This window comes from Pinus tabuliformis, chromosome 2_1 (assembly GCF_031772625.1).
Source record: "Pinus tabuliformis cultivar Carrire ecotype Pingquan chromosome 2_1, CPIR1, whole genome shotgun sequence".
Lineage (NCBI taxonomy): Eukaryota > Viridiplantae > Streptophyta > Pinopsida > Pinales > Pinaceae > Pinus > Pinus tabuliformis.
In genome coordinates this window covers 436,788,757-436,805,861 of record NC_142299.1, presented here as the reverse complement: position 1 = coordinate 436,805,861, position 17,105 = coordinate 436,788,757, and the positions used below count along the sequence as shown (strand labels likewise).

At 39.3% G+C, this 17,105-nt stretch overlaps 1 protein-coding gene and 1 pseudogene across 1 annotated transcript; one reads left to right on the top strand and one right to left on the bottom strand.

Annotated features, from left to right (window-relative positions):
- Positions 1–16,901, bottom strand: part of LOC149200783 (disease resistance protein Roq1-like) — a 36,910-nt pseudogene extending 20,009 nt beyond the window's left edge.
- Positions 6,497–11,647, top strand: LOC149200784 (uncharacterized). Its single transcript, XM_089402797.1, has 11 exons — positions 6,497–6,649; positions 6,739–6,900; positions 7,536–7,601; positions 7,878–7,973; positions 8,076–8,198; positions 8,653–8,778; positions 8,934–9,388; positions 9,526–9,600; positions 9,701–9,817; positions 10,091–10,264; positions 10,413–11,647. Exons 1-6 carry the CDS (start codon positions 6,539–6,541, stop codon positions 8,668–8,670), a joined length of 576 nt encoding a protein of 191 aa, XP_089258923.1. The 5' UTR covers positions 6,497–6,538; the 3' UTR covers positions 8,671–8,778; positions 8,934–9,388; positions 9,526–9,600; positions 9,701–9,817; positions 10,091–10,264; positions 10,413–11,647.
- Positions 16,902–17,105: the final 204 nt, after the last annotated feature.

Sequence of the window (17,105 nt, the reverse complement as noted above, 5' to 3'; positions counted from 1 at the left end):
CTCTTTTTTTTGCAGGTAGATGCATTCATAGCAGTTGTAATAAGTGTGCCCCCGAGTCTCAGCTATGTCGCAAAGATAGAGAATGAGGTGAAAAATGGGGGAAGGTGGAAGAGCTCAGCTAGGGAAATGAGGCGTGAGACTTTGTGCCCATGACTTGGCTACCACATATTTCAATTTTGTTTCACCAAATACTTGGAAGGAAATTTGTAATCTTGAGACCCAAGCGGGGGGGGAAGACAATAGTTTTCGGATTTTGAGCTTTTGGAGGACATGTTGGCTTGGGTTCCTGAACCTGGGCATACTAGGGGAAGGAGGAAGAAATAACTAAACTATGTGGATCTTCGTTGGCAAATGAAGACCTTTCTGGGCCTGGTCTTGAAGGATAAGCAAGTGGAGAAGTACAATGCTTTTGCATCCCTAGAAGACATCGAGAGGCTACTTAGGAATCAATTGTTTTTCTTGGATAGGATTGACTCCCACCTAGCGCATGTGGAGAACCATATTTCTGTGATTTAGATGGTGGGGACCTAATGGATCCTCCTAGTTGTAGTGCAAGGACTTCAACAAATATTTCATCCTCAGATATTGATCATTGAGCATAAATGGTAGGTAGTGCATTAAGTTGGTCTTCTCATAGTTATTGGTCTGTTTATGTAGGGCAATTGTTATCTCTTTTGGTCTCCTTTTTGTGTTGGCATAGGCCGGTCGCGACGTCATGATCTTCGTGGTGGTTCTCAACTCGTTTTGAAAAGAACTTGTTATTTCTTTTGAAATCTTTTTTTATGGAAATGGTTGGATGCGACAATTTAGTCTTAATTTAGTTGTTTATGTATTGGTCATAGTAATTTTTCAAGGTCTCTTATGTTGGAATTCTGGTGGGATCTTTTGTTGTTTGAAATTTGTAGGCGACATTTATACTTGGGTAGTCTATTTGTTATTTATGTATGGGATAGTTGGGTAGCAAGACAGTCCAATTCTAGCTTTGGCCTCGATGTAACCTGGTTATGGGAGTCTTTTGGTCCTCTGGTCGTCAATGGCAACAAGATGAGGAGAGGTTTTATCCTCCATGTTCACTTTTCAAATCCATGTAAATTTGTTTTATACATAATATCATAACATTAATTCACACACACACACACACATATGAACTTCTTGAAATGGAGAAGGAAAGAGTTTAAATTAATCTTAACAAAATTAATATAATCAATTCAACCTTGAAAATTCATTGTGTCTAGTTCAAATGGTTGAAAGGATAAATTGTTACAATCTCTATCCAAGCTCATATCTTATTTATGACATGATTAATCTTCTTCATGACCTCATAAATTAAGAATGTAAAAGATTGAGAATTACAAACATTAAAAGAAAAAGAATTATTGGAATTGCAAATATCAATTTTTGAGATACCTTGTAGCTGGAAGGATAAATTATTATGATCTTTATCCAAGTTGAATCTTATCTATGACATAATTACTCTTCAAGATGACCTTGTAAATTAATAAGTTAAAAGATTAAGAATTAAAAATATTAATAGAAAATGAATTATTGGAATTGCATATATTCATTGTGGAGATACCTTATTAGGCTCACTTGCAAATTTCACCAAAAAATATATAATGAGATGTTAATAATAATTGGTTGGAAAAACTAAAATTTTAAATATTCATTAAATTAAATATTTAATTTTTAATTTATCCTTTTGTAAATGATTAAATTCTAATATTCATATATATATAGTATTATTTTAATTCTTCATATTTTTAAACATTTCTTTTATTTCTCATTTTAAATTCATTTGTTCTTTCTTCTTTTTCTTCTTATCTAATTTTAAGGTCACCGGTAAGTTACATACTAAATTGGTGTATGAGACCCCTTGTTTAGCCACCTCAATGCAACCATTTGATTGTTAAGTCTACGAAGGCATACATACTCCTGCGATCTCTTAGGAGGAAACATACATACTTTTGATACAAAAAGGTTAGATGTCAATGTTATCAATGTTATTTGTAGAAATTGAATTTATGTGAGAAGAATAACAATCATTCCTCACAATCACTTGATAAACACGAGTATATTAGATAGATTTGCATTCCTTAAAAATAAAAATAAAATAACCAGCATAAATCCATCTTAAGTACGGATCTAACATGAGCCGAAAGGGATCAAATTTCTTCACGAGTGAACTTTTTTATAGTGCAAAATACATTGTGTTGTTTTTCATTGTAGTTTTGAATGCTAAATAAAGTATCTATAGGAGAAACTAAAAATTCTAACCATAAAACTTAATTTCTTTCCTATACATAGATACCACATAAATTAGTTAGCATAGATCTTCAAATAGTTTATTTAAATCTCTTGTTAAAATATTTTTGAAAAATATAAGATTTAAACATCTCATTCACACATTTTTTTTTACTTCTAATTACTTTACAACGTATTCATTTTTTTTAATTATAGCCAATATTATTTTCCTATTTAGAACATAATTTTTAATTTTAATTAGGCATGGAGGGACAAACTTAAACATCCCCTCATACTGATACTGGGTTGTAGAATGAGCCTCGCGGCTCAAAAATAACTTAATTTAAACCACATTAATTGGTTCCAAAGGTCGACCAAATCCTAACAATGTGATTAATCCCAAAAACTAATATCTACATTATGGATCACAAAAGTCTTAGATCTAACTTAATTTAAACTTGTTATGATTTAAATATTTTTTAGATGTTTTTATTCAAAATTCAATTAAATTTTTTTAAATTTTGTTGAAATTGTAAAATTATTGATTGAAATTATATAATTTAAAATAGAAATTTTTTTTCTAAAATATTCCTATCTATTAATACTTTCATAAATACAATTTCATTTTAAGTATATAAAAAAAAAAATCTAATCATAATTCTTTGAAAAAACTCTAAATCATATAATAATCAAATTTTCTCTAATCATAATTCCTATAAAAAAATCCAAATCATGTAATAATCAAATTTTCTCTAACACCGCCCCCAAAACCAACAAAACCAAAAAACAAATCTTATAAAAATCCAAATCATATAACAAATTTTTTATTTTTATTTTAAAATTTAAATTATATAATATATATTTTCTTTTTATTGTGTAAAAATTCAAAAAAAAAATATTACCAAATATAATAAATATTAAATTAAAAAAACCTAATAAACAACTTTTCATTTAATTATTTACCTTTTTCAAACCAACCTAAAACTTTTTATTTAAGCCAATCTTTATATTCTTGTTATAAAACCTTTAAAAAATCTTAAAGTCTTATGATTTCATTAATATATTTTTTTTAAATACATTTTATATTCCTACGATAAAAAACTATAAAAAAAGACAGATCTTTACACCTTTGGAACCAACCTGAAACATCATACAAATTCATAACTCTACAAAATTTCGCTAATATAATATTTTCAAATGCATTTTATATTCATGTAACCATAAATAATTAAAAAAAAAACCCATACAAACATAGGTAAGACTGCCAAACATTATCACCCAATGAGAAAAACCGGGCGTGCCGCTGATTGACTTAATACCACAACAGTGCCGTTTGGGACATTTCCGACAACCTCAAAGACTTTGGAAACCCGTCAAGTTCCCAACTGGCTCTGAGAGCTTTGGATAGTCTGCAGAGTGGAGAATCTACCCAAGTTCTTAACCGAGTCTGGTAACGCCTGCAGAGCAGAACACCCGCCCAAGTGAAGACTTTGGAGACCCGTCAACTTCCCCAACGAGTCTGGCAGCGTCTGCAAAGAGGAACACCCGCCCAAGTAAAGACTTTGGAGGCCGGTTAACTTCCCTACCGAGTTTGGGAGCGTCTGCAAAGAGGAACACCCACCCAAGTGAAGATGTTGGAGGCTCGTCAAGTTGCCAACCCACTCTGGGAGCGTCTGCAGAGCGAAGCACTGGCCCAAGTGAAGACGTTGGATGCCCCTCAAATTCCCAATCCAATCTGGAAGTGTCTGCAGGGTTTGCATAGCGGAGCATCCACCAAGGTGGAGACGTTGGAGACCCGTCAAATCCCCAATCGAGTCTGGGAGAGTTTGCATAGCGGAGCACCCTCCCAAGTGAAAACGTTGGAGACCTGTCAAGCTCCCAATCGAGTCCGGGAGCATCTGCAGAGCGGAGCACCCGCCAAAGTCAAGATATTGGAGGCCGATCAAATTCCCAACTGAGTCTGGGAGTGTTTGCAGCGCGGAGCACCCACTCAAATGAAAACTTTGCAGGCTTATCAAGTTCCCAACCGAGTCTGGAAGCATCTGCAGAGAGAAGCACCCGCCTAAGTGAAAACGTCGGAGGCCCATCAAGTTTCCAATCGAACCTGGGAGTCTCTGCAAACGAGAGCATTCGGCCAAGTCAAGACTTTGGAGACCCGTCATGTTCCCAACCGAGTCAGGCAGCCTCTGCAGAGAGAAGCACCCACCTAAGTCAAGCCTTTGGAGTGCCGTCAAGTTACCAACCGAGTTTGGGAGCGTCTGGAGAGTGGAGCACCCCTCCAAGTCAAGACTTTGGAGTCCTGTTAAATTCCCAATCGAGTCTGGGAGCGTATGCAGAGCAAAACAGCTGCCCAAGTCAAGACTTTGGAGAGCTGTTAAGTTCCCCAGTGAGTTTGGGAGTGCCTGCAGACTGCAGCAATACCTTAATGCAAGGTGTTTTAAGGAATCCATATGACATAATTCATTTGGCAAAATTTCTAGGTGACTCCCCCACAAGACAAATTTTTGGAGGTGCTTCAGCGTTCCAATAGACTTTGGAACTTTTGAAAGGGGAGCACGAATATACAATTCCCTCAATTCTAGAGGTGCCTGCAATGTACATTAATAAAGTGGGTTCGACACTGTAAATGTGAACATTCTGGCATTGTGGTATGCGAAGACAATTCTCAAGTGCAAGCAATTTTTATAATTTGGAGAAAAACAAAACAAAAATCTGTTTCAAAGAAAAAAGAAAAGATTACCTGAGATTCATGTTGCCACAGTGTTTGCAGGTGGCTCACCTTCTGTATATATAAAACTCGTAAAGTTTTTAGTGAAATCCAGGAAGGTAAGGACGAGTACGGGCAATTCTCCCAGCGGAGATATATTAGTTGTGGTACCTGCCCAGCCCGGAATAGGCGTTCAACAAAATAACCTTCAGCCTTAGGTTAAAGCTGTCCGCAAGGGTTTCCAGAGATTGTTCAGAGACATTTCCGTGAACCATGCTAATTCCACGCACCTGAATTGATCACCTCGAACTGTTAGAAACAAGATGGTCAATCTTGCAAAGTTGTAATACTTCAAAACTTCAAAGGATTAACGCAAATTTATTTTGAAGCAGGTTGAAATCTACAAAATACTTACAGGAGATCGCGTAGAAAGATTATGAAGAAAGCGGTCAGTCAACCACCAAAGCCGAAGCTCAGGAGTTTCCTTTGCGAGATCTCTGCCAAGGTCTCTAACCTGGTCGTGCGTTCTTATACAGTTTTCACTGTCGACCTCGACCACGCATCTGTTCTCTAGGTTACGAAGACCCAGCCATCCTTCCCAACCGGATCCGTCCAATATTCTGATGACGGTATCCCTGTGTTCTCCAATGAAAAAACAGGCAATGTCTAAGAATATCTGTTTTTCCTCTTTATCCAGGGCGTCATAACTAATTTTAAGTGTGCTTTGAATATCGCTGGGAAGTATTTTGGAGGTTTTGTGCAATTGCGCTCTCCAATATTCTAAATCATATTTTCCACAAAGAAGGGCTCCCAGCACTTTAAGAGACAAGGGCAACCCATTGCAGATATCCAAAAAAATTTCCACCACGTCCTCAAATCCCAACGCAGGACGGGGCTGACCAAAGGCATGGGAGCAAAAGAGTTCTTGCGAGTGCTCTCGATTTAGGCCTTTCAGCGTGTAAATAGAGGACTCTGCCATCCCTGAGCTTGTGAGCACGTCTTTATTGCGAGTTGTAATTAAAATTAAGCTTCCTCGATGAATAGTATCTTTAAGTGGGGAAAATAATGCATCTAGTTGATTAATATGATCAACATCGTCTAAAACTACGAGAGCCTGCTTAGAAAAAGAGATATGCCTTTTGAAGGCCCCCATACCTTCATGAATGTTGTTTATATGTACATTCGAGAGACTCAAACGGTTAAGAAGGTTACTCTGCAGGGAAAGCAAATTTCCTGATCTGACATCAGACAAGAAGCAAGATCGATCGTAATCTGACATCTCCCGATTGAATAATTCTTTGGCGAGGGTCGTTTTTCCAATTCCGCCCAGACCCGCAATTCCCACAATACTGGGCTTCCCGCTTTGCCGTTGCAGTGACACTGTGATGTCCACATCCTTTACTTTTTCAGACAGGCCAGTTGGATATTTAGCGACATTCAGAAGTGGTCTGCGAACTTTTTTCAGAACTTGTTCAACGATCTCGTCAACGAGCAGTTCTTCGTCACTGAATAATATCCACAATAAATGTGTGTCTGTAAGGAACGCCTAAAGCTTCTTATTTTATTGGTTTTGTTTTATTTGTAGTCACCATGCAAGCGCAAAAAGAGATACCGCCTGATATGCAATGTAAGGACAAATTTCTTGTGCAGAGTGTTATGGTCCCTGCTGGGACGACTGCTAAAGATATTACTCCAGATATGGTGAGTTCACACTAAAAACTATTTTCCCTGAAGCTTAGTGCTCATTGCAAGGGATTCTCTCAGTTGAAACAATTTTTTGTGTCATCCAGTTCAACAAGGAATCTGACAAGGTATATGAGGAACACAAATTGAGGGTGGTGTATGTATCTCCAGTCCAGACCACTTCTCCTGAACGACAACCATTAGAGGATGGTTCAGCACCAAAGGAATCTGTAGACAATCGGAGTCAGAGTGTTCCCTCAGTGGATAATGTGAGCATGAAGAATGTGTTGCTTTTTGGCTGTATTTGTTTTCATGTGGTTTCTGGTTTGTTTAGGCCTGCTTTTAACTTCTTATAAGGGTGCTACTTTTAGCATGTTGTATTTTTGAGGTCAATGTTGTTACTGAGAAAGCAAGTGGTTGATACTACTGGAAGGAAATTGCATAAAATATGTTTGACAGTATAGTTTACTGGGTTACACAATTTCTCTTGGCAGGAGCGGAATGAAAGGTTGTTTTATAAACTCTTGGTGGATGTTACAAAGTAAATGCTATTATGCTGGTGTGCATTGAATCCTTGTTACCAGTGTACTCCTTCCATGTTTGTCTTAGTTTGTTTTTTACTGTGAGCTTTTGTTCTTTTTATCTGCATATCTATGAAGGGATACAGGTAAAAGGAAACTTAATAACCAGAAACTGGAACCTGTGTGCATTTAGTTCATGTCATTTTAACTTAGGGTGTATTCTTAGTTTGTATCTTTCCACATTTTCTGCCTGTCTGATGTTTCTATTATAACTCATCTTTACTCAATAAATGCCTGTATTTTTAACTAGGGTGTTCACATTTCCTTGTATCTTTGCCCCTTGTTTGTATTATCCATTTGACAATTGTTTTCACTACTGACAGGGTATGGGCATACCTGTAGGGAAATTATCTCTATACACTGCACTTGGTGGAGTTCGTCCTTCATCGGTATGCAGCACAATAACCTATAGTTTATTGTTTAAACATATGCTAATTTCAGCAAAGTTACGGCAAAACTGGTAAATTGATTCTTTCTGTTGTATAGCTTAGTCTGCTAAGCACCTTGTACATAGTACATTTTAGAGCCCCTTCATTTCTATTCCATGATGAATGCATGTAACTGACAGAAAAGGATTTTTAACCCACTATTGCATGTCTCGCCTTGTAGTCAGTCAATTATTTTGTATTTTTATTCTCTTAACTACTCTACTGGTATGTGGACAGCGTCTTCCAATAACAATTGATGTTGGGACCAACAATGAAAATCTCTTAAATGATGAATTTTATATTGGTCTCCGACAAAAGCGCACTACTGGCCAGGTTTCCTTCTATTTGAATGAACTAGTAAATGCTTCCTTTATTTTCTTCAGTTCTCAGGGACAAAATATCTTGTGGCTGATGATATGTTTTTATGCTTTGTAGGAATATTATGACTTCCTTCATGAGTTCATGTGTGCAGTGAAACAAAATTATGGAGAGAAAGTTCTTATCCAGGTTAAGAATTTACCTTGGTTGCATGAAGTCTGGACCTGTTCTTGCACAGAAGTAAGTAGCTATGACCAAATAGCATAAAGCAGTTTATAATTTTGTGAAAATTGTGATTGAAGATGTATAGAGCTAAATGATTATAGTCTTTTGGATTTCAGAAGCAAATCATATCCTTGTGCTGTGTTCTGTCACTCTGTACAAAATTCAAATTAGTGGCTTGTAAACAGTTTCCGAAGTCGTTTTATATTTAGAGGGGACATAGATGTCTTCCACGGAATTGAGGTTCTTTGTTTGAATCAAAAGCCATGGTATTATAATACTTGAATGGCAGTAAATCATGTGTAGAGTGCTGTGGAGTTTGAAGTTTAAACTGAGGTGTTCTTTTAAGGCTGCCTGTTGAGGATTTTCGTGTGCCTGCTGCAATACAAAACCTTGGTTCTCGCAGTTTTCTAATATTTATTGTCTTACATTTAGGAAAATGTGCTAATAAGAATAATTTGTGTTCTTTCAGAGGTGTCAAGTATCATGAGCCAGAATATTGGAAGTTTGGTGAAGAGGGTAATAGATACTTCAGACATGTTACTGGTCAGATTTATGCTATTTCAAAAGATCTGGCTACGTACATATCTATAAATTCGTGAGGGTGGCCCTGCCTTCTCCACTCGAGATATTTTTCACTAGCAGAACGTCATTGTCTGCTCAATTTTGCTTTGAAGTTTTACAGCTTTTTGAAGGTGTTGAAATTTTCATAGGAGGGTTTCCTTCATATGTGTTGTATATTGTCTATGACAGAAAATGCAGCTGGTATTAAGTAGCCAACCTTGAACCTTAAGGTCAAAACTCTTTGCTAATCTAATTGAAATTCATAGCCTTCATTCAGGCCTCTCCAAAATATGTTGATGACTAGAAACTACGTTACGTTTTCTCATTGTCTGGCTTCTTGCATGGCTAGTTTTTCAGGGTTATCTGGTTGGAAATGGAATTACAGATGAAGCATTTGACAGCACACAGGTGCCTTTTGCACATGGAAAGGGACTTATTTCAGATGAATTATACCAGGTGTGTACCCTGCAACAATCATTTCAGAGAATGCTATAAATAATCTATTTATCGCTGGGGTATGCAGGTTGACCCAGATGAGGTAAATGCCTTAGCACAACTAATGACATGGAAGACTGCTGTAGCTAACATACCATATGGGGGAGCAAAGGGTGGTATTGGTTGCGACCCACGGAGTTTAAGTTTCAGTGAGTTAGAAAGGCTTACTCGTGTCTTTACTCAGAAGATCCATGATTTGATTGGAGTCCACATAGATGTTATTAGCTCCGAGATTTAATACATATTTCTTCAATATCCACTATGGTTACATGGTTGATGTGAACAGACAATGGCCTGGATATTAGACGAGTATTCAAAATTCCACGAATACTCACCTGCAATTGTTACTGGAAAACCTGTTGTAAGTATATAAATCCTTATTCCAAAAGACCTCACCAACCTCTTGAGTGTATAATTTACATAGCTTTTTGATGTTAGAAAGATTCTTTTGTGATGGGTAGGATCTAGGTGGATCCCTTGGCAGGGATGCTGCAACTGGTAGAGGTGTTATGTATGCAACATAAGCTTTGTTAGCTGAGTATGGTAAAAGCATCTCAGGTCAACGTTTTGTAATCCAGGTAGATTGTTTTTCTCTTCAGCCTTTACTGTGAATGTAAGTCTAGCCGCATAAAAAAAACACCATCTTGCTTGCCTTTCTTTGAATTTACTAGTTGCACTAATTGCATCAAAGAAACTCATTACCATGCTTTTGCTTTACTCAAAGGATATCTATGGACACTAAATGAAATGAAATTGGCTGCATAAATATGGCAATAACATCAATTCGAGGGGATTGGAACCATTACAGACTGAAATACATTCTTGAACCAAAACCTCTCTCACCTTTTCAGGGTTTTGGAAATGTCGGTTCCTGGGCAGCTGAACTTATCCATGAAAAGGGTGCAAAGATTGTAGCAGTTAGTGACATTTCAGGAGCTATAAAGAACAGCAATGGCCTTGACATTCCAGCTTTAATGAAGCACACAAAGACCATCTGGCATTTGGAAGTTGACAGGGATTTGAAAGTACTTTTTAATTCAATTGACAAAACACTGCATTGCATAGGCTACTTTGTTGAGATTTAGTTTTGATACATATATTCCATAATCACTGTTATTGCAAAGTTGGAGATGCTAATTTAGTAATTTGATTGCTACTGCGTACTGGTCACAGGGAGAATGCTAGTGAAGTAAAGGCCAAATTTATTATAGAGGCAGCCAATCATCCCACAGATCCAGAAGCTGGAGTAATTTGACTTCTCTCAGGCTTCTTAAAATTCAGCTCTATTATGTAATATTGGATGCATGACATGCATTTCATGATGGCTGGTATGCTTACTTGAATGCTGCTCCTGATGCCCTGTAACCGGAGAATCTGAAATTGGCTCTACCTCTGATGCCCTTTATTTCTATGCAATTGGTGTTGATGATGCCCCTGCTTCTGTCTCTATGGCCTCTGTTCCTAGTGCTGCTTGCTTGAATGCTAACTAGAATCCTTCGGAGTAAACAAGCTAAACTGCTGCGACTGGTATTCGAATTGCCTTTACCTTAATAACCAAAAATTGCCCCCACGGGCATGGGATTTGGATCTGATGGCTGATATGCTTACTTGAATGCTGCTCCTGATGCCCTGTAACCGGAGAATCTGAAATTGGCTCTACCTCTGATGCCCTTTATTTCTATGCAATTGGTGTTGATAATGCCCCTGCTTCTGTCTCTATGGCCTCTGTTCCTAGTGCTGCTTGCTTGAATGCTAACTAGAATCCTTCGGAGTAAACAAGCTAAACTGCTGCAACTGGTATTCGAACTGGCTTAGACCTTAAATATTAACTTGGCAGGGACTATAGTAATCGTTATGACCCGACTTAGCATTAGTTTACCGTTTTCCTTGTCTGTTATACGGCGATTAGAATAAGGTCTGTGCGGTGTTCTGCCTAGATAACCTATGTCTGCTTCCCCGCTGAAGCTTTCCCATCTTATTTGGCCTCTTCCCGAGGCGGAAGAGGCCCGAACATAGGTTAAGTTGAAAATTACTCTCAGTTTCATTATGCCTGACCGTCAACGGTCTAGTGTTAATGCTAGCATTAATTCCTTATTTCGTAAACAGGTATATGTATATGCTAAGGTTGCAGGGTTTCGTAAGGTTATAACAAGGTTGTGCATTGGCAGCTGGTGCATGCGGTGGTTCAACAGCTGTTGGATCCTTCTCGATGTACTTTGGTTTAACATGTGGAGCGGCATCACCGTCGGTTAGATAAGGTTCTGATCCTATGGTTCAGTTGTACCTGGTTTTTCCGTGGGGTTTGCGAGTCATTTGCATGGTGAGCCTGCTGGGGATCTCTGTCGCTCGACCTTCTCAGACATTTCTGCGCAGTGCCTTTAGTAACTTCTGTTTCCTCCAGAATTTCACACATTCTTTGATTTGTTGTTTTACATTTAAGGTGAGGGTTCCTTCTGATGCTCTTCAGCGGAAACAAGTTGCTTTTCAACATTTTACTCTGCCTCTCGATAATCTTCAAGAGAGGATTTAGCTAACACACCATCCCCGGTTTCCTGCGGCGTCGCAGACTTGATATGGCGGGGAAGCACCTTCAGGTACTTACTGAGAGGTCTAGGGTTTGTTCCAGGTTTAATTTCTGTTAAGGCTTTTGTTCCATAATGTTGCGTGTTATGTAACCCATCTAATATCTTTTGCATGCAGAGGGTTTGCACAGTAACGCCCTAGCTCAGCTTACTGGGTACTCGCTTGAAGTTGCTGGTGATAATTCTTGACTCTTGTTCCCGACACCGGATTCTACCTTTTCCCGGGTGCATAATTTGCCTTTTCTTTACCCGAGAGAGGTATTGAACTTACAATGTTTACTTCCCTTACTGAGGAATTTCTAATGTTGTATCCCTTTTCAAGAGGGAGTTTTCTGAATATCTCGGGAGAAAAATAATTGGGTTTATTCCCACGGACAAATTGTGCCATAGCTAAATCTGTCCTCAGTTACGTTTTTTTTTTTTGCCCCTTACCCTTGATCTCCGGCTCGATCATTTGCAGCGAGGCCTCTGCTTGAAAAAAAGCTCTGCAACTTGGTGACTGATCCTCCAATTCACTGAAATTGCAGGTGAGGTCTTCGCTTTTTTTTGTTATAGCCGAGTCTGCCACGGTCTCTCCTCCATTGTGCAGCGTGTTTTGCTGGATCACAATAGAGGTCTGAATTTCAATAGGCCTGGCCGTATACCCGCCATTATAATACGTGGAACATGAAGGCGTGGTCGTGTTATTCTACCGTGGTGTTTGGTCGAGCCTCTCAATCTTCGAAATCCTAACCCTAGGGAGTAATCTTACCGAACAAGGCAGTAAATCAAAACTTGCCCCAGAACGAGGTATCTTCACCTTCTTTCAGACAGGATTTCATATTAGTGGAGCTGCTTGCTGCTTTTGAAATAGATCTTGCTAGGAATAAAGGGCATATGAAAAACTTACCTAGAAGGCTTGATGACGACACTGATATCATGGAGGATTTTTAGGATTGCAAGATCTTCATGTAGTTAAGAAATCCCTCCTCTTTGACGGCAAGATCTTCATGTACTTAAGAAATCCCTGCTGTAGAAAAATAGGTCTTGGTCTTTGCTGAGAGCTCGTGGTAGCCTTCAACATGTTCCAATCTAAGGAAATCATGATGCTGTGCGTCTTCTGAATCAATGGCACGATCCAAAATACCACCAGCTGTAACACTGTGTCCAATAACGAATCTAATAACAATGCCTTTCTTCTCCTCCAACTGCTTCAGTTTGGATCCTGTGAGGAACAAAAGGTCCAATTATCAAAATCAACGGATATCTAGAAATGCTACAGACAGCATAAATGCCTTCTGGCGTACCTCAGGGCCTTGTCCATCAGGCTTCTCAAGAACAGGTGACCCATTGAGGAACGCAGAGGAGCACAATCAATTTGGGGGAAAACGAACCCCCGGAAGATCTGCTCCGCATTTTTTTTTTCGTTTTCTTCAGAAGGCCACTCCAAACTTTCCCCTGCCAACGAGCCTAAGCCTAAGCCTAAGCCCGTTTTCTTGTCGGTTTGCCCCTGTCTCTCTCCCAAGTCATTAACTGCACGAAGCCATTCAAATAAGCCATTAACTCAAGTGGTTCACCCACTGCACACAGAAAGTGGTTCACCCGCTGCGCACAGAAGCCATTCATTCACTGCATGAATTGCGCCATTGGGATTTTCCGTCGGGACTTAACGCGACACTTGGTATCCATGCGGTAGCATGAAGTCCAGCTGTGGCGACTTTTATATATTTATATATTCTAATTGTCATATTATTTTATTTAATAATTTTTTATATAACTTTCAATTATTCGTTTTTTCTTTTTATTACTAGCCTGTTTATTACTACGTCCAGTCTCTTTGCTAATCTAATTGAAATTCATAGGCTTCATTCAGGCCTACTGACTTCTTGCATGGCTAGTTTTTCAGGGTTATCTGGTTGGAAATGGAATTACAGATGAAGCATTTGACAGCACACAGGTGCCTGTAACGCCCTAGCTCAGCTTACTGGGTACTCGCTTGAAGTTGCTGGTGATAATTCTTGACTCTCGTTCCCGACACCGGATTCTACCTTTTCCCGGGTGCATAATTTGCCTTTTCTTTACCCGAGAGAGGTATTGAACTTACAATGTTTACTTCCCTTACTGAGGAATTTCTAATGTTGTATCCCTTTTCAAGAGGGAGTTTTCTGCTGCTAAATTCTTCGGCAATTACGCGAACTTTACATTTAAAGTATTCGTAGTTCCACACAGGAAACAAATGCCGTTTTTTCCGTATAGAGTTAGGTTTTTGCCTGGTCTTTTCGTTAGATTGTTTCGTAATTTGCGATAACTCGGAGTTTACACTTTATGCAGAACTTTGCGAGTCTCCGATCATAGATTTAGATTTTTGCTTCAGGTCCCTGCTAAATTTGTTTGAAGATAATAGAACTGCAAATTCACATAGTTTATTGCCTCGCCCTCTGAAATTAGCAGGGTTTTTGCAGATGAATTTATGTATTTTCGATTTCTGTGTTGAAATTTTGTCCCTGCCATCTGGCATCTGGCAGGGACTATAGTAATCGTTATGACCCGACTTAGCATTAGTTTACCGTTTTCCTTGTCTGTTATACGGCGGTTAGAATAAGGTTTGTGCGGTGTTCTGCCCAGATAACCTATGTCTGCTTCCCTGCTGAAGCTTTCCCATCTTATTTGGCCTCTTCCCGAGGCGGAAGAGGCCCGAACATAGGTTAAGTTGAAAATTACGCTCAGTTTCATTATGCCTGACCGTCAACGGTCTAGTGTTAGTGCTAGCATTAATTCCTTATTTCGTAAACAGGTATATGTATATGCTAAGGTTGCAGGGTTTCGTAAGGTTATAACAAGGTTGTGCATTGGCAGCTGGTGCATGCGGTGGTTCAACAGCTGTTGGATCCTTCTCGATGTACTTTGGTTTAACATGTGGAGCAGCATCACCGTTGGTTAGATAAGGTTCTGAACCTATGGTTCAGTTGTACCTGGTTTTTCCGTGGGGTTTGCGAGTCATTTGCATGGTGAGCCTGCTGGGGATCTCCGTCGCTCGACCTTCTTAGACATTTCTGCGCAGTGCCTTTAGTAACTTCTGTTTCCTCCAGAATTTCACACATTCTTTGATTTGTTGTTTTACATTTAAGGTGAGGGTTCCTTCTGATGCTCTTCAGCGGAAACAAGTTGCTTTTCAACATTTTACTCTGCCTCTCGATAATCTTCAAGAGAGGATTTAGCTAACACACCATCCCCGGTTTCCTGTGGCGTCGCAGACTTGATATGGCGGGGAAGCACCTTCAGGTATTTACTGAGAGGTCTAGGGTTTGTTCCAGGTTTAATTTCTGTTAAGGCTTTTGTTCCATAATGTTGCGTGTTATGTAACCCATCTAATATCTTTTGCATGCAGAGGGTTTGCACAGTAACGCCCTAGCTCAGCTTACTGGGTACTCGCTTGAAGTTGCTGGTGATAATTCTTGACTCTCGTTCCCGACACCGGATTCTACCTTTTCCCGGGTGCATAATTTGCCTTTTCTTTACCCGAGAGAGGTATTGAACTTACAATGTTTACTTCCCTTACTGAGGAATTTCTAATGTTGTATCCCTTTTCAAGAGGGAGTTTTCTGAATATCTCGGGAGAAAAATAATTGGGTTTATTCCCACGGACAAATTGTGCCATAGCTAAATCTGTCCTCAGTTACGTTTTTTTTTTTTGCCCCTTACCCTTGATCTCCGGCTCGATCATTTGCAGCGAGGCCTCTGCTTGAAAAAAAGCTCTGCAACTTGGCGACTGATCCTCCAATTCACTGAAATTGCAGGTGAGGTCTTCGCTTTTTTTTGTTATAGCCGGGTCTGCCACGGTCTCTCCTCCATTGTGCAGCTTGTTTTGCTGGATCACAATAGAGGTCTGAATTTCAATAGGCCTGGCCGTATACCCGCCATTATAATACGTGGAACATGAAGGCGTGGTCGTGTTATTCTACCGTTGTGTTTGGTCGAGCCTCTCAATCTTCGAAATCCTAACCCTAGGGAGTAATCTTACCGAACAAGGCGGTAAATCAAAACTTGCCGCAGAACGAGGTATCTTCACCTTCTTTCAGACAGGATTTCATATTAGTGGAGCTGCTTGCTGCTTTTGAAATAGATCTTGCTAGGAATAAAGGGCATATGAAAAACTTACCTAGAAGGCTTGATGACGACACTGATATCATGGAGGATTGTTAGGATTGCAAGATCTTCATGTAGTTAAGAAATCCCTGCTGTAGAAAAATAGGTCTTGGTCTTTGCTGAGAGCTCGTGGTAGCCTTCAACAATAAATGTGTGTCTGTAAGGAACGCCTAAAAGATATCGATATCCTTATTAATCCACCAAATTAAAAGCTATGAAGGGAGAAGCAGGGGCGCTCTTACCCATTACACGCCTTCAGGTCAATGCCGCTTGTGTCTGCTACAATAGAAAGGGCATTCCTCCATTTCTCAATAGTTTTCGAGTTATGCCGTAGCCTCTTTGTATTGGTTTGAGGATCTATTGTTGTCTTCTTCGGTGGACAGGGCTCGAGCATACGCTCCATTTTCGTCCTCTTTACACAGAAGGATACACCGGACTATGCTCAGGGCTCGAGCATAAACTCCATCTTGGATCCGCGTCCACCGAAGCTCCCAAGGATTGACATGATAAAAGACGGGAATAATTGTTGAGCCCGACTCCAACATCAATACTAATTCGTTGAGACACCAACTAGATTCAGCATATCTTGGAGAAAAAATTGCAACATGGACCGTGGCAGTTCGAATCGCCTCTTTGATTTGAGAAGTCACGCTATCTCCCTTTTCCAATTCTGGCTGGTCCAAAAATACTCTTAATCCATGTTCTTTCAGGCGATGGTAGATATGCTTGGCGAGGCCTCCCTTCACGTCAGGACCACGGTGATTTATGAATACATCAAAAACATAGCTGCAGCTATTGCCCTGTGATACGGATGTGGTGGAGGATGCCGAGCAAGTAGCGTCTCCAACTGTTGTCAAGTTAATCATATCTGCCATTGGATATAGAATAACAGAGAAGCAATAACCAAAATGTGTTACAGATATTGGGGAATGTGAGCTCAACCGCTATATTTTCGACTGAATGATCTCGCAACTCCAATGAAGTTACCAGCTGCACCTTTGCTACTCTGTCTGTGTATCAATACCTAGTTATTTAAAATATTGAATACTAGTGTATAGGGTTGCTTTCTGTAATTTTCAAGTCGCCATATTATCCTCTTCTTTCTTTTATTATTAAATTATTTTTGAATGAATTGGATGGAAATTGAACCGTGGAAACA

What these genes read in the sequence shown, in the direction of transcription:
- LOC149200784 (XM_089402797.1), top strand. Translation starts at nt 6,539, where the DNA reads ATGCAAGCGCAAAAAGAGATACCGCCTGATATGCAATGTAAGGACAAA. An exon ending in AAGATATTACTCCAGATATG is followed by an intron (nt 6,650 to 6,738) that starts GTGAGTTCACAC and finishes TGTGTCATCCAG; the next exon opens with TTCAACAAGGAATCTGACAA. An exon ending in GTGTTCCCTCAGTGGATAAT is followed by an intron (nt 6,901 to 7,535) that starts GTGAGCATGAAG and finishes CACTACTGACAG; the next exon opens with GGTATGGGCATACCTGTAGG.